The sequence below is a fragment of the Molothrus aeneus genome, chromosome 2, assembly GCF_037042795.1.
Source record: "Molothrus aeneus isolate 106 chromosome 2, BPBGC_Maene_1.0, whole genome shotgun sequence".
Taxonomy (NCBI): Eukaryota; Metazoa; Chordata; class Aves; order Passeriformes; family Icteridae; genus Molothrus; species Molothrus aeneus.
In genome coordinates this window covers 25,354,970-25,370,200 of record NC_089647.1, presented here as the reverse complement: position 1 = coordinate 25,370,200, position 15,231 = coordinate 25,354,970, and the positions used below count along the sequence as shown (strand labels likewise).

Below are 15,231 nucleotides of genomic sequence, written 5' to 3'. Positions count from 1 at the left end.
CCCTTTTGTGACTCTGCACTTGGCTGGCCCTGTGCTCTTTTCCATGCCAGTGTTTGGTGGGTTCCCAGCTGGCTCAGGGGCTGCATGCATTATCTACGCTTCATTCCCCCAAGGATTCCAACGTTCTGCTTGTATTCATCTAGATACAAAATACACAGCTGCTCTGCCATAGGAGAGTCACTGTGTCATTGGGATTTTTATGGCTCAATACCAAAAACAGAGCATAGATACTGAACTGGGGGTTTGGCAGGTCCTAAGAAGCATTCACTGCTGATGCCCCAGCCAAACACAGACTGGGGTGTTCTCAACAACTTACTTTACTCAAAGAGCCTTGTCAGGCAGCCAGCAATATGAGTGACCTCCATGGAAATTGGCAGTTCCTTAAAGAACAGCCACCCCAGAATGAAAGGCTGTATATAGCTGTATCTTTTAGGATCTCTTTCAAATGGATTTTCTGTAGCAGTGTAAATAAATGAAAAGATCGGTATGAATGGGTATTGCTTTAGGCAGTTCCCAGATTCACTTAAAGCTCAGTCACAGCCTCATACTGGTGTGGAGAAATCTAAAAAGGGTGATTCACAGATCACACAAGTGATTTGCAAAGGGAACCTGGCACACACTGTATGGAAATAAAGCTCTGATGGATTTATATGTGTGTAGCAGATAGGAGCAGCGTGGTTGCCATACAGCAGCCACACTAATGAAGTGACCACGAACAGCACAGCTCTGCCCTTCCCATGGCTTGGGTGATGCACACAGCCACAGATGCACATGGTCAGGCAGGTTCTAAGCTGCTGTGAACAGCCCCTCACGTGCTGTTTAATAACCTACCGACTCTCCACTTCGTAAGCAATGTCATTGATTTCTACAGCCTTTTTCTGAACCTCTTCCCTGGCTTGCTCTTCAGCTGTCCTCTCCATGCTACTCAGGATAACATCTTCCAAGTAGGTGTCAATAGTTCTGTCCTGAACATCCACCACCTAGAACAAAACACCAAGATATTGTTCCTCTGCCTATTGCTGTGCCAGGAACATAGTGGAAGATTTCCAAAGAAGCGTGAACAACAGATTTTCACAAGACTCTTTGTTTTGGGCAGGCCAACCTGAGATTTTTTTTCAGAGATGCTTTCTGTGAAAATTTATTATCTAGTAATTCTTTCTGAGAACTGATTGAACAAGTGCAGGTGAAAGAAAACCAATTCACAGATCCAATTCTGGTGCAGCAGGTTAGTCCTGTGAATGCAATGGCAGTTGCTCCCTCTGTTCTCATGGTCCCCTGAGCAACAATTGCCCAGTAATAATCATGGAGATTGACTTCAGTAAATAAATCAGTTTTCATTCAAGCAAACCCTGAAGGAGAAAATTCCATCAAGCTAGTCAAAAACCAAGATAAAATTATAGGTTTCTTTATAATGGTTGTAGAGCTGAGATTCTAGAAACGGGTGTTTTCCATCTGCTAATCTGCAGGGCATAAGCCTATGGCACCTTGGCCTTACCTGCTTACCACTCAGAAATACATAAAAGATGAGAAGCTAAAATTAAAAAAAAAAAATAAACATGGTGCCAGACCCTTTTGGTATTAACCACCTCCCACAAGGTTTGAAAATTATTGGTTTAGTCAATTAGACTCCCACTCATGTCTTTCAACGAGAAGAAATATGCTTCATGCAGTCAAAAGCTAGGAAGTAGGAACAGGACTATAGAATAGTTATGGAATATGGTAAATCAGTATTTTTTTTCTTGATTTCAAGGTTATTTTATTTATTATTGTTACTTCAAAGTAAGTGTTTTATCTCTTGTTATTTGCAGTCCACTTTGGCTGAGGCAGGGAGGAGCAAAATCTTTCCAAACCCTTGCTTAAAGGCATCCTTCCTGGCAAAGCACATACCAGTTCTGCTGGGCAGAACAAGTGCTGACAAAACGTTATCCCTAGAGATGATCTAGGTACATCTGTTCTCCATAGGTGTTTACTGGAGAAATTTAGAAACCTACACCCATTCATGAGAGACCTAACAGGACTGTCTGTAGGGGTATTCAGATCATCCTCAGTTTAATGGGCATGACTCTCTCAGGAAGGGTTCACCCTCTCTTCACTAAGCTTTCCCCCTCAATTTCAGAACTAGCCATCACCAAAGACAGCGCTGAAGCAGCTCCCATCCATCTGGACCTTCCCACAAGGAGGCAGCTCCTACAGACTGCCTCCAGTCCCAGCGGTGTCCCTCTCTTGCCTGTCTGAAAAGCTCATCTTCCTCGTGCCGCCGGCTCTCCTCCAGCTGCCGCCGTCCGCTCTCCTCGGCTTCCCGCATCCTCCTCTGTCTCTCAGCCAGCATGAGCAGAGCATGGATCTTCTGCTCTTCTTGCAGCCTCACCAGCTCTTTGGCCAGAAAATCAAGCATGTTCGCCAGTGCCCTTCCTTCTACTGTGGCCAAGTCTCTTTCCAGTGCTGACAGCTTTCAAAAGAAAAATGCAAAGAATTGTGTTACAAACCTCAGGAATGTTGTACAAAGTCCCAGGACTACCACAGGCATGTGAGACAGCTCTGCAGCATCCACTCAGACCAGCCACGGGACAGTCCCAGGAGTCTGGCACTCTTCATGTGCTACATGCCCTGACTGGTTTCTACACAGTGCAACCATGAGTACCTGCAGCTTCAGGCATTGAACCTAAAACTGTACAAGTTACTAACTGCTGACAAATTCAAATTGACAGTAATTATATGAAGTTTGCAGAAGTGCAAATGAGTCCTCAAAATTCCGGGTAATGGAAAATCAGAAAGTCTGTGACAGAGTTGAGACAAGATTCCAGGTGTTCAGCATTACTGTGCCATTCACTCCTTGTTCCAGGCACATCCTGTTCTATGGGCTGGGTATGTGTGATTGCACTACAGAAACAGACAAGATCTATGGGCAGTTCATTATCTCCAGAATGGACTCTGAAGCCACAGGCCTTGGCAGGAGGGAATGTCTAAAACTGGCTGGAATGCTGTGTTCTGTTGAAATAAACAGGCAATTACAGAATAGACCTAAACATAAAAGTTGAAGTGGAGCTGAAATATCCCAGACAAGTAATAATAAATCAGCTTTGCTATACAGCTGTGCCATTTGCCCAGGCAGTGCTTCAAAGGAAGTGAGATTGTCAATGTTGCACAGATCTAGAAGTGACAGCACTTAGCCCACAGGTGTTTCAGATGGAAGATGGTGATGCAGTAACTGCACCACCCCACAGGGAGGGATAGCATGGAACTAAAGTGCTCCCTCCTCTTCATTGCTCCAGGTGCTGTATATAAAACTGGTGTAAAATGGAGGAAAACAACTCAGGAACACTCTTGTGTTAGATTTTTGTTATATATGAGTCCAAAATTTTCAGCTCCTTATCTTTGACTGTTTTATGTGGAGTTTCCATCCTCTTTAGGCAGGAAGCATTTATTTTACACTGAAATGGTCAAAAATGTGAAAAAACCTGTGACCACCAAACCCTATAGAACTGAGAGTCATCAGTGACTTGCTGAAATAGCCACACACATAGAAAACTACTGCACATGCATTCCAGAGAGTTTAGAAGTTCACAATGTTTGAAAACCTGAGCCCTGGACTGTGAACCTACAGAGACAGTTAAAAAAAAAGTGAGAGGAGGCCGATACCAGCAGAGGGGGATAGTGACACTCCAAAAGGGAAATTCCGAGATCAGAGGTCAGTGTCTTTACCATTAGCTCGCCCTCCTTCTCTAAGAATGTCATTATGGTGTTTGAACTGATTTCTCATTCACTCTCACCTGGGCTTCCAGAAGAAATGGAGCACTGCAAATTTCTAATACCTAAGGCTTTTATTTTTCTCTTAATTCCTCAGTAGAAATAGTCTGCATTCCTGCATTCCACACCTGGACTTCCTGTGCATGAGGGAGTATCTGGAAATGCTAAATGGTAAATGACAAAACTCAATCACCTGGTTCAATTTTTACCGGGATCTAAGGGGAAATTTTGTTGCTGCCCAACCAGCAGGAAACAGTGGTCTGGCTTCATCTCCACCAGGTCAACTTGCCAGTGCATGCTGTTATTGTAAAATGGAAGCTGCCAAATTGCCTCACAGCTGGTCATTGAAAAAACAGCAGAGTAGTAAAAATTACAAGAAAACTTGCAGGGATGTGATAGATACTGCATTCTCTGAATTGTAGTAAACTCTGGGCAAAATTTCTTTATGACTCACTCCTGACCAGCATCTGTCATTTCATTCACTTTCCTCTGGAAGGTTGTGGCACTGTAAGGAAACAGGATGGGAATTTGCATCCCTGGCTCTCACTAGATCTTTGGCAGAGAATGGAGCCCAAAATTTCTTTGCTCTGCATACAGCGGCAGGTACCTGAATGTGTCACCATTGCTAAGGTTCTAGAAGTCTTGAGCCCAGCAGGATTTACAAAATAAGTTGGCTTTGGCTGCCTTTGTGAGGTTTTATGTGTGAGGAGGAGCCTGAGAGGGTGCCAAGCCAGAAAAGGGACAGGAAAGTGACAGAGCAGTAACAAACACTCAGGAAAACATCCAACAGATGTGAGTGACAAGTACGTAGTGTGATACCAGGTCATAGTACCCGTCAAACAGATTGAAATGTGGGAAAACTGAGGGTCATCTGACACTGCTGTTTGTTCCAAGCCCTGTAAATATAAATAAGTGCTCTGTCTGCAAACAAAGCAAACACAGGCTGCATAGCAGCTGTGGTCAGGGTGCCTCAGTCTGTTTCTGAGATTCCCCAGAGCCTCCAGAGCAGTGAGAGAGCAATTTTAGCCCCTCAGGCATTCAGTGCTTGGCCTGTGCTACGAGAGCTTTATTGCTATTGGGATGCCTTCTGTGCTGTGGATAATAGAAAACATAAAAAATTAAATGTGAGAGTGTTGTGGTACTGCAAGCACAGAGTGTCTGGTCAGGACAGAGCTGGGAATCAACCTTCCCATCTATGCAAGCAAACCTGCTTCATTTGTGAGTCATGCTGTCGCTGTAAGGACAGCGTCATTTGCTTCTGTGCCTTCAAGAGCAGCTGTCCATCCTCCTGGAGTGCGTGAGTGGTGCGCAGCTCTTGGATCAGATCCAGGTGCCTCTCCTTCCCTTCAAATATCTTTAAAATAAAGGTGAACCACTGAGCATATCAAATGGAGAATATAGAGCAACATGTTTTTGCCAGTAACACACATCCTTCTTCTCAAAGTTGCAAGGTCAGCTGTTACCAAGACCTCTCTATAACAAATTTGTGGTTGCATTTAGGCAAACCCTACAGCTGTCAGGTAAAGCTGCTACTTTTTAAAATTTTTTTTTATTTTAGTTTTTTTTTTTTTATTATTATTATTCTGTTTGGCTTTACCCAAACTCAAACCACTGGAATGTTCTAATTTCCAGGGAACAACAACCTATGTCAAAAGGGTAATAGTCTTCTGCATACCCTGTTATATCAGCCTCAATGTCAAAGCTTTACAGTGTTTCAACACCTCATGTGCTCTGACCTTCATTTTGAGAGAGCCCAGCAACAGCCCAAAGCCATGAACTGGTGGGGAGGTTACTGAAACTGCTGCTATCCCTGTTATGGGGTTATGTGGCCCAGCCCACCCTGACACTGTTTTACTCTCAATCCCACTCTCTTCCAACTGGACTTCCAAAAGCAACAAAAGATCACTCAACCCTGCTTAGTCATTCTCCAACTCAGTAATGTATTTCTGATCCAGCAGTAGCTGGAAGAAGATTCCTAAAATGGTGGGACATTTCATGGTCTGAAAGTCAATAATCCTTCAGTGGCCTCAACCATCCTTCTCACAGATCATCACACAACTGGAGAACACTTGGGAACTCTATATTCCACCTCTAGCCACTTCCACAATACTGTATTGTTTGCTAAAGCTCAGGGTCCTGCATGACAACACTAAAAAACATTAAATAGTTACTTTAAGAGATAGCATCAACTGTACTTTTTGGGGACACAAAAACAAACCTTCAGGACTGGTCTGATCACAAGTGACAGACTTGCTTAATATAAAGCCCACAAGGCATGGCTACTGAATTAATTTTTAGTTAGACCCCCTTCTGCTCCCCTGAAAGCAGAATGATGTGTCCTACACATCACAGTGGTAGGCTTCAGTTGCTCCTCATCTGGGGTCCAGCTCACCACCAGTGGAAACCAGAAAGATGCCCTGCTGGGAAGTGGGAGGTTTCTTGTGCCTAGAACCTTGGCATAATCATGGCAGAATGTACTCATGGTCCAGATCCAGTCTAGAATTTGCCATTTGAGTAACTCTGCTGTGAAGAGCCTCACTAACCCTGCTTAGTGCTGTGGAAGAAAGATTGCAAACACCCTTTGCAATCAGTCATTCCCACCATCATTCTGAAGACTGACATAAACAAGAAGACACAATACCATGTTCTGAAGAGCCCTGCCTCGGAGCAACTTCTGCAGACAGATCACTGCCAGGTCTATTTCCTCTTCCTCCTGCCAAAACATGACAAATATCCACTAAATAATCAGCTATTTCTTTGGAGACTGGGATTTCTGTAGATTATCTGTCTAACTGTTAAACAGTCTAACTCATATCCTGTCTTTCCTTTGTTGTTTCTGAACACCATTCTTTTAATTTCCAGGGAAAGGAAGGTGAGTCAGAATAACATGTACTTTCATGTTTTACAAGGGATGGAGAAGAAAGATTGTATAATTAGATTCTATTTGAAATTTTAGAGGGTCTTTAGAGATGAGAACCTAATGATAAGGAGATGTTGATGGAGAAAATTACTGTATGCATTTTAAGTACTATTTGTAGCTTGACTGAATCTAAGTTTGCAAAAAAAGCATCAGCTACATTAATTTAACAAGTCAAGACACTAAGAGGACAGAATATGTCCAAGAGAGCTGTTAACCATAAAAAAGGGTTTTAAATTAAAAGGGAACATTTACAATTTTTCTTTTGATATTTATTCCAGTGGTGATATTTATCAGAGTAACTCAGTAAATTTAAGACTCAGAAAGTGATAATTTGGAAGCAAAATTAGCCACAGTCCATTGTGATTTGTCTCTTTAAGAGCTTTCCCGGCCTAGTGTTGTGTGATTGATAACAACTTGGAAGAATGATGGAGCATGGTGGGAAGGGGAACATGACCACTGAAGGTAAAAAAAAGGGGCTTATTTTTAATAGAGGAAGTAGACAAAGCACAGATGGCAGCACTTTTTCTAGGTGAGGGGTTTTCTAGTGGAGTTGACAGTGGGAAAAGGAAAAAGTTCATTGGGCGCCTGGGAAAAATAAAAAGAAATCTTAGAACTGGAAGCATTTTTTTTTAATAAAGAACCTATGAGGTCTGCATTGACATGTGGTATTTAAGAAGTGCTGGAAAAACAGGGAAGAGTGTGGGATGAGAGAAGTTGTGTGGGCTTGACTCTTAGTTATCTGTTTTTTCTTAGGTGTTGAAGATTAAGTTTTCCAAATGCAAAAGGAAGCATTCCTGCCTTTCCACACCAGCACTCAGGAGGAGGAAAGCAGAACTAGCGAGAGGACTTGTGATTTGGTATGTTCTTCTTCTCTGGAAAGAAGGAATGAATTTCCAAGTCCTAGAGAGCTAAACTCTACCACATCACCTGGCTACAGTGTGAAATCCCTTCAGGACAGTTTTGGAGATGGTGATGGCACACATACTGGTAAGCCAAACTCCTTGGTGTGATACTAACTAAGATTAGGTTTGGATTTTTATGAGGAGCATTTTTCTGTACTTCTGTTTTTGAATGCTGCAAAGGATGGCTTAGCAAGTATAATCATCAGCTTGTCCATCTGCCTGCTACAGGCCAGCAGGAAAGAATGAGGGGAGATGAAAAGCCTATCATGCCCTGCAGAAAAAAAAAGAAAAAATAAGGATATAGAAGAATCTATGAGATGGTTGCAAACTAGAGGAGGCTGGAAGAAAGTTTTAAAGTAATGAAGGAATTCAGAGGTGCTCTGTGAGCTTGTTGTGGCTAGTAAGTCCATTAGAAATGACCAGGGGAGAGAAGCTGTGGATGCTTGCAGCCTCCATTCTCTCCACTTCATCCTGGCACAGTTTCTTTCCGAGATCCTCAGTTCCAGTGGGAAGCATTTAGCAGTTGGTACTTGTATGGGTGTGTGGCAGGAGGAGAAACATTAACAACACAGAAGAGCCTTGTTTGTAGTGCTCCTCACAGCCACCTGGTAGGAGAAACCTTACTTGGATTTGGCAAGGCAGGAGATGTTAGTGCTGCTCTTCAGTGGCTCAAGTGGCCTGATTTTACAGATGGAGCTTCACTGGAGAGCTCCATCTTTTATGTGTTCACACATAAAAATTCTTGAAAATAAACCAAATGTTGACAAAATTCATGAAGATGGAATTCTATTGTATTTGAATTAAAAAAAAACTACCCAACCATAATCTGTGACCACACTCAAGAATGACTAAAAGTGGTAGAAAAATGTTTCTGATTTCTTTACATGTTACCTCAAAGTACTTAAAAATCTGCCAAACTGGTAAGCCTAAACAGTGTAAACCCACCACTGCAATACAGTATCTAATGCTTAGAAGTTGGTAAAGCTGTGAAAAGCTCTCCCCAAGGAGATAAAAAATTCTTGTTCCAGTCATCTTAAAATAGACTGCATAAAACATAGAATATCATACTGCACAAAGGAACACAGCAGCATGGATGATTTAATAAGACTTTCTCTCTTCACTTTCATGGTTGTGTGACTCTTAAATTCACAAGTTTAAATAGTAATTCTGTCTGATCCTTAGTACATCATGAAAATGGTGTTAGTAAGAAGACAAAACAGTCCACTGGGGCAACCAGCTCTTAAGTATGTTACTTTAACAAAGGAAAGGAAGTTGCAGCTCCCCTAAAAAGTAATTTTTTCCTACAGCATATCACAGCCCCCATGACACATCATTACTGCTGTTTCAGTCTCTGCAGGAGAATCATTATCTGTGAACTAGTGCATGTTCATCAAACACTGCATCCTGCATGATGACTAGAGCTTCACTCCAGAAAATTAATGAAGTGCACGCTCAGTGCTAAGCAGCCAATAGCTCTCTGACTTCAGTAAGTCTAAACTTAATTGCCTCACTGGATTATGATAGTGTTGTCAGATCAGAAGGTTGGAAACTACTGAATAATAATGACAATAATAATGATGATGAAGATGATGATGATAACTTTTTGTCCCCCAAGAACAAGGAAATAACATGTCTACTAATTTTACAGTATTTATTTTTGTCTTTTTAAAATAAAGTTTACTTCAGGATTTGGCCAATAGATACTGTAAATTATTTTCAAATCTTTGGCTGCCAGTATCCTTATAGAATAGAGACCAAGAGAGTCTTAAAAAACAATGATGGCTATTTTTAACACGGATGCACACAAAAAAGATAAAACTCCCTTCTTTCATTCCCTGGGCATTCCTTTAACAACTGTGTAGGAAACAACCAGGGATCAAAAGGGAAAAAAGTGCTAAAACCAGCTCACTTACAATTGATGGTTTTTCCAGGATTAGAGTGGGTGGTTTAGGAACAGGGCTTTCTACTTTTTCACAGACAGGGGGAGGCTTCTTTGGCTCCTTGGCTTTTTTCTTCTCCAGAAGTGCCTGCAAAAGACATCCAATTTAATATGAATGTGGGTAGATAGAACAACATAACAAGGCCAGTCCTCTAGATGCTGACTACACTGACTACAGGGAGCTGAAAGCTTTGCAGGCTTGTGGCTTCTATTTCTTCCTGTAGATCAACTGTAAAACTGACCATAGTCAGTAGATGAGGTTATTGGTTGGTCAGAAGACATTGAAAGGAATGTCAAACATCATATGTAAGAAGGAAGCAGGAGTTATTTTACTGTATTTACCAATAAGTCATCAGCACTCGTGTGTCACCTAAAATTAATCTAAAATGGGTATGAACTTCACCTCTAATTCTCAAATAATTAATTTTCTAGGAATGCTATAACTCTTTTCCTTTAATGATAGGTAATGCTTTTTGCTGTGGTTTAGAGTTTAGAAATGTGGTTTAGAAATGTTGTGCATTTGGGAGGTTTTATGAAGGGGTCACTTGAAGAGGGTATTGTCACTGTTCTGTGACAGGGAAATGTCTTTGTATGATAAGATATTACTGCACAAGATTGAACCAAATGACCCCTTCCTAGCAAAATATGTTTTGGATTTCTGATCTCCTCATTTACAACTGCCCAGCAGCCCCATGGAACCCACAGCAACTGCACAGGTGGACTGGGGGCAAAAGAGAAACTGTCTTGTCCGAAAACTTCCTTCTACCAAGAAAATGCAAAAGCCCATTAAGTGTGGGTTTATCTTGCTTGCAGCAGATGCCACACTTTGTCAGCAGACTAGAGTGGAAGTGCTACCACATGCTCAGCTCTTTCAAGACCTTTTCAAACTGTTTAAAAAGCCCAAGTCCTGCCAATTTCCCACACCAGCCCCTTAGAACTGGATATTCAGATAAGCATTTCCAACTGCATGACAATGCTTGCCTGCTGCAGGACATGACACTTTGGCTTGCACAGAAAGGCAAGGGAGTATATCCATTTAAAGCTCCTTCAAAACTATAATCCTACTACTGTATGGTTGGCTCTTTAGCCTTATTATTGAAAGATCATATTTCAGCAAGGGAAAGTGTGCCTTTTCCTTTTTTCACTCTCTCTCTTTCAAATGTTCAAATACAGTATTTCACCAGGGAGGGAAATCAAAAGAAAAACTTAAGAAAAAAGTTCAATGCTGAATTTAGCTCTCCAGTAACAGGAAAATGATGGCATTTGCACAGAATTTAATTGTGAAATTAATGAAATTTTGAAACTCCAGTAGTCATTGTACAAAAACCCTTCTTGCATGTAGGATTTGATTTTTCAGGTCAGGATAATGAATTGCTCCAGAAAAGAGGTTTCTAGGTGGAAGGGATAAAATACTTTACTATTGAAAGCCTCTTAAATAGTCTGTGTTAATAATGGAAGAATCAGAGCCTATAAACTGCTTTTCAGCCATGTGAAATGGTTATAGCTCAAAAATGTTGAGAGATTTTCTGAACTGTGTTTTTTATGTGAAGACCTTAGAGCTCCCTAGCATGAAGATTATAACAGAGATTTATAAGGAGATTTGCATGGCAGGGCAAGGGAAGCAGAAAGAAAAAGCTGCTGAAGTTGTGACTCTCTTGAAAACAATGGCTACTATGTTTATTAGTACAATCTCACATTCATAAGAATTTTCCTAATAAAACTGTGGCCTCCAAAAATGTTTCCTGCTAACCAGAATAACAAAATACAACCAGACTAACAACTTTTAAAGACAGAAAAATCTACGATTAATTTGGACAAGAGGGACTCCTTATTAATGCAGATTTGAGATATACTGCAGTTCTTAGAAGTGGCTTTATGTTTTCATGTCAACACTATCTAGTGCCTGCTTGACTATCTTTACTAAGTAAAAAAAAAAAAAAAAAAAGCTTACCATTTGCTTTCTCTAATCTGATGCTTTAAATGATTTTAAGATTTTAACATAAGAAAAAGAAAATATAGGGGGTTTGCCTAAACTGGTTCTGCCCAACTTATCAAGTTCTCATTTTTGTAAACAGAGACACCAGGACTCAAGAATCACTACAAAATTACTTGATTTTAAAAGATAAAAGTGCTACATTTCTGAGCAACATACACCAAATGTTACTGTCTACATATCAAACTCCAATTTTCCTGATACAGACTACATTCCTTTATTCAGGTAGCAGGTTCAGAGTCAAGGTAGGATCTGACTGGATTGGGCAGTGGAAGAACAAAAGTCATCTCTTTTCCATTCTCCTGGCAAATGCAGTGAACAGCAAATGGTACTCATGCTTTTCACCGTACACCTTGGCTTCTCAGCCTGCTTCTGAGAAGCTGTTGACAGCTTCTCTTGACAGGGTAACAGCTTAAGAAGCAACTCTCCATTCAAAGAAATCATTCAATCCATTCTTTAGATTCCTCCATTATCTCCTCTGTGATCCTCTCCATTCCACAAGATCCTAGGTATATTTGATTTTTGTGTACAGCACAAAATGGTGTACAGTCATGGTTCTCCTTCTTCCTCCTTGCTCACAAATGAAAATTGTGGGATTACAGAATCACAGAATCAATGAGGTTGGAAAAGATCTCTGAGATCATCGAGTTGAACCTATGACTGAACACCACCATGGCAAGTAGACCATAGCACTGAGTCTGTCTTTTTTTTCATGTCCAGTCTTTCTTTGAACACTGCCAGGGACCATGACTCCACCACTTCCCTGAGCAGCCCATTCCAATGTCTAATCTGTGAAGAAATTCCTCCTAATTCCAATCTAAACCTCCCCTGGTGCAGTTTAAGACTGTGCCCTCTTGTCCTGTCACTGGTTGCCGGGGAGAAGAGGCCAACCTCCCCCTGGCTGCAGCCTCCTTTCAGGTAGGATCACTGAGGACAGGCTGCCAACCTGCTCAGCAATGCAGCCTGGCTGCTGCATCTCGGCTGATCAAGACTGACATAAAAGCTCTCAGAGCCTGTCTGAGCACGAGCCAACCAACCCTGTGTGGAGATCTGTTCTTGAAGAAATAACTGCTTTAACAGCCTTTCCTATGCTTTGAAGTTGGCAGAGATTTTCTCCAGAGACATTCTTGGCCCCTCTACTTCTCTACCTCTTTCCAGCAACCGGATGAAGGAAAAAAGACATGGTGAGAATTGCACGTAATGCTGAGGAGAGAAGTTTCTGGTTCTGACCTCATCTTGATACAACACTTTGAAACCACCTGATGCTGCATCCCTCTTGAGTCACCAGAGCATAGAGGGTCTGCCTAAAGTCATGTATTGTTCTGCACTGGGATGTCTTCTTCCACCTCCTCCACTCCTTGGTGTATGTACTTACCTAGCTGCATTTATTCCCTGCAGTAGTTATTTGTATTGGGATGTTATGTCCTTAATGCCTTGGATTTTCATTCTAGGCTGTCTATATAATGGCTCACCTGCACTCCTTAAAGTACTGTTAGTTGTGCTGGCTAGGAACTATCTTTCTCTGTCCTTTTACTGATCTGGCTGAAGATAAAGATTTTTGTTGTTACTGTAAATTTTGGGTCACTCCTGTTTCTGCCATGATTACTGAATGTACATAATGCTTCTGCAAAAGGTTTCAGGATGGTCCTAAAATAAGTTTACTTCTAAAATCACTTCTTTTGGCTTAGTTTCATGTCTGAAAGAAGCAGCTCTCATTCTTAGGAGGACACAGATCCTTTTTGTAGTTACTTGGATTATTGCTTATCCCTTCTAAAAAGCATTAAGCTTAGGAATACCCTCAATATGACAAACAAAAAGGAATATAATGAGGAGAACTCATCCATCTTTCCTTGTGTTTGGCCAGAGAAGCAAGCCTTGACAATTTTCTTTATTAAAACTAATTACTTCTGAGGTCAGTATCTAGCATTCCTCCTATATTTGTCACTTGCTTCTAGATAATCCAGGAAAAAATTTAAAAACTCATTGTAGAGCTAGATCTCCATGTACTCTGAATTTTCTAGGATTCCACTTTATTTCTAGGATTATGGGAGAGAATTTATGGATTAAGTGTGCTAGGAGAGTATTAAAATACAGCTTTAGAATAGAAAACTGATCTGGCTACTCAGCTATAGAGATAAAGCAAAGCAGCACAGTGCCCTTGTAAGATGATCCCCAATTACCTGCTTTAAACTTCTTTTCTACTGTGTGTGATGGGAAGTTTGTTGGCACAATTGGGACTGCTTATTCCAAGTGGTCAGAAAGCTCCTCTCAGGGAGGATTGTCCTAAATTCTGTTAATTCAAGTACTCTGCATGCTTTACTGCTCTGTTTTTGACAGCTCCAGCAGCATTTGAGCTGGACCTGTCAGCAAGGCTCGGCTAAGCCAGAACATGCTATGGCCATTGAACTTCAGAAACAAAAGCCTCTGATGGGAGAAGTCACCAGGAACAGCAGCATAGAGCTCAAGAGATAATTGGGGCAGTCATTTCTTGATTCTCTGAACAGAAAGTTTGTTTAAATGTAACAGTGGAGGCAGTCTGGGTGTTTCACAGTGTCAGTACTTTCTGCTTGTCTGGACCAACCAGTCTGGTGTCTTTTTCTGTGTATCTAAAAGCAGCAGTTAAATTTTGCATAATGGATTTATTTTATAATTTTTGTCTGCAGAGGAAACAGTTTGTGATTTAAAGAGAATATGCATTTGGCATTTTTGTGGTGGGGAAATGAGTACTACTTATGTTAGCCTCTCAGTTACTATAACTCAATGCAGACCAAGGGATCTACACCGATTTAAGAAAGAAAATGTGCAGCATTGTCTGCATTTGTTCTGCATTCCATCTTCCTTTGTCCACCAGTTTTTCTTTGAAGAGACATAATTGTGTGAGCAGCCAGCATTTGGCTGCTCACACTTCTTCTCTGTGGCTACAGTTTAGATACTTCACCACAGTCTTTCAAACAATGAGGAGTATTTTAAACCATCAGAATACAAGTGCTGTAACTGGAATTCAGCTCCAAAAGCTTGGACTAACATTCTGCTGACAATGAGAACCGTGTGATGATGCAGATTACACAATTACTTCTTGAATTTAATGCATACCCACCCAACCTCAAATTTCTTCAACACTTCTATGTCTTTAAAACTACGAGTTTTGTCCTTACTCTTGAACAATTCCTGTAGCACTCAAGATTTTTTTTGGAAAGTTTCTTTCTGGATAATAATGAAATGCATTTCTTCATCTTTACAAGATCCAGCAGAATTTAAATTTGAGATAATATGATTGATTTTTCAGACCAAGATTTCAATTTAAAATTTAGCAATAGCAGATTACTGTCTGCTTTGACATTATTATTGCATTACACTAAAACAAAAGAAGTGTGTGTATATATATATATATAAATGTAAGTGAAACTTGCCAAACTTTACAAATGAGAGTCACTATTTTCCAAAGATACAGAAGCCAGCCAAGAATATTCCTGATTTTACATGAAGGTAACCCTCAACAGCATCACAAGAAGTGTACTTAAAAGTACATGTAATTTACAAATATTGTGATTGCAGATGCAAATGAGGCACTTCTTTCTTTGGTGGTTAATTGCATATATGGACACCTCATCTGCATGAACAGTTGTGATAAATTAAGATATGCAAAATGCTATTAGCATGTTTGCAAATCAGATGCTGTTCTTAGGGAGAAACAGTGATATATATCCACCATGGTGACCTGATTTTATGA

General features: G+C 40.8%; 1 protein-coding gene across 3 annotated transcripts in view; it reads right to left on the bottom strand.

Moving 5' to 3' along the window:
* The window catches only part of CFAP91 (cilia and flagella associated protein 91), a 30,364-nt gene that overhangs the window by 4,179 nt on the left and 10,954 nt on the right, over positions 1–15,231 (bottom strand). For all 3 annotated transcript variants that reach the window (XM_066569449.1, XM_066569438.1, XM_066569457.1), the window contains exons 11-15: positions 9,483–9,596; positions 6,389–6,460; positions 4,955–5,101; positions 2,228–2,449; positions 832–980 (exon numbers count right to left, since the gene is read on the bottom strand). In XM_066569449.1, the coding sequence (XP_066425546.1) occupies positions 832–980; positions 2,228–2,449; positions 4,955–5,101; positions 6,389–6,460; positions 9,483–9,596 (704 nt within the window). The remainder of the gene's footprint in view (positions 1–831; positions 981–2,227; positions 2,450–4,954; positions 5,102–6,388; positions 6,461–9,482; positions 9,597–15,231) is intronic.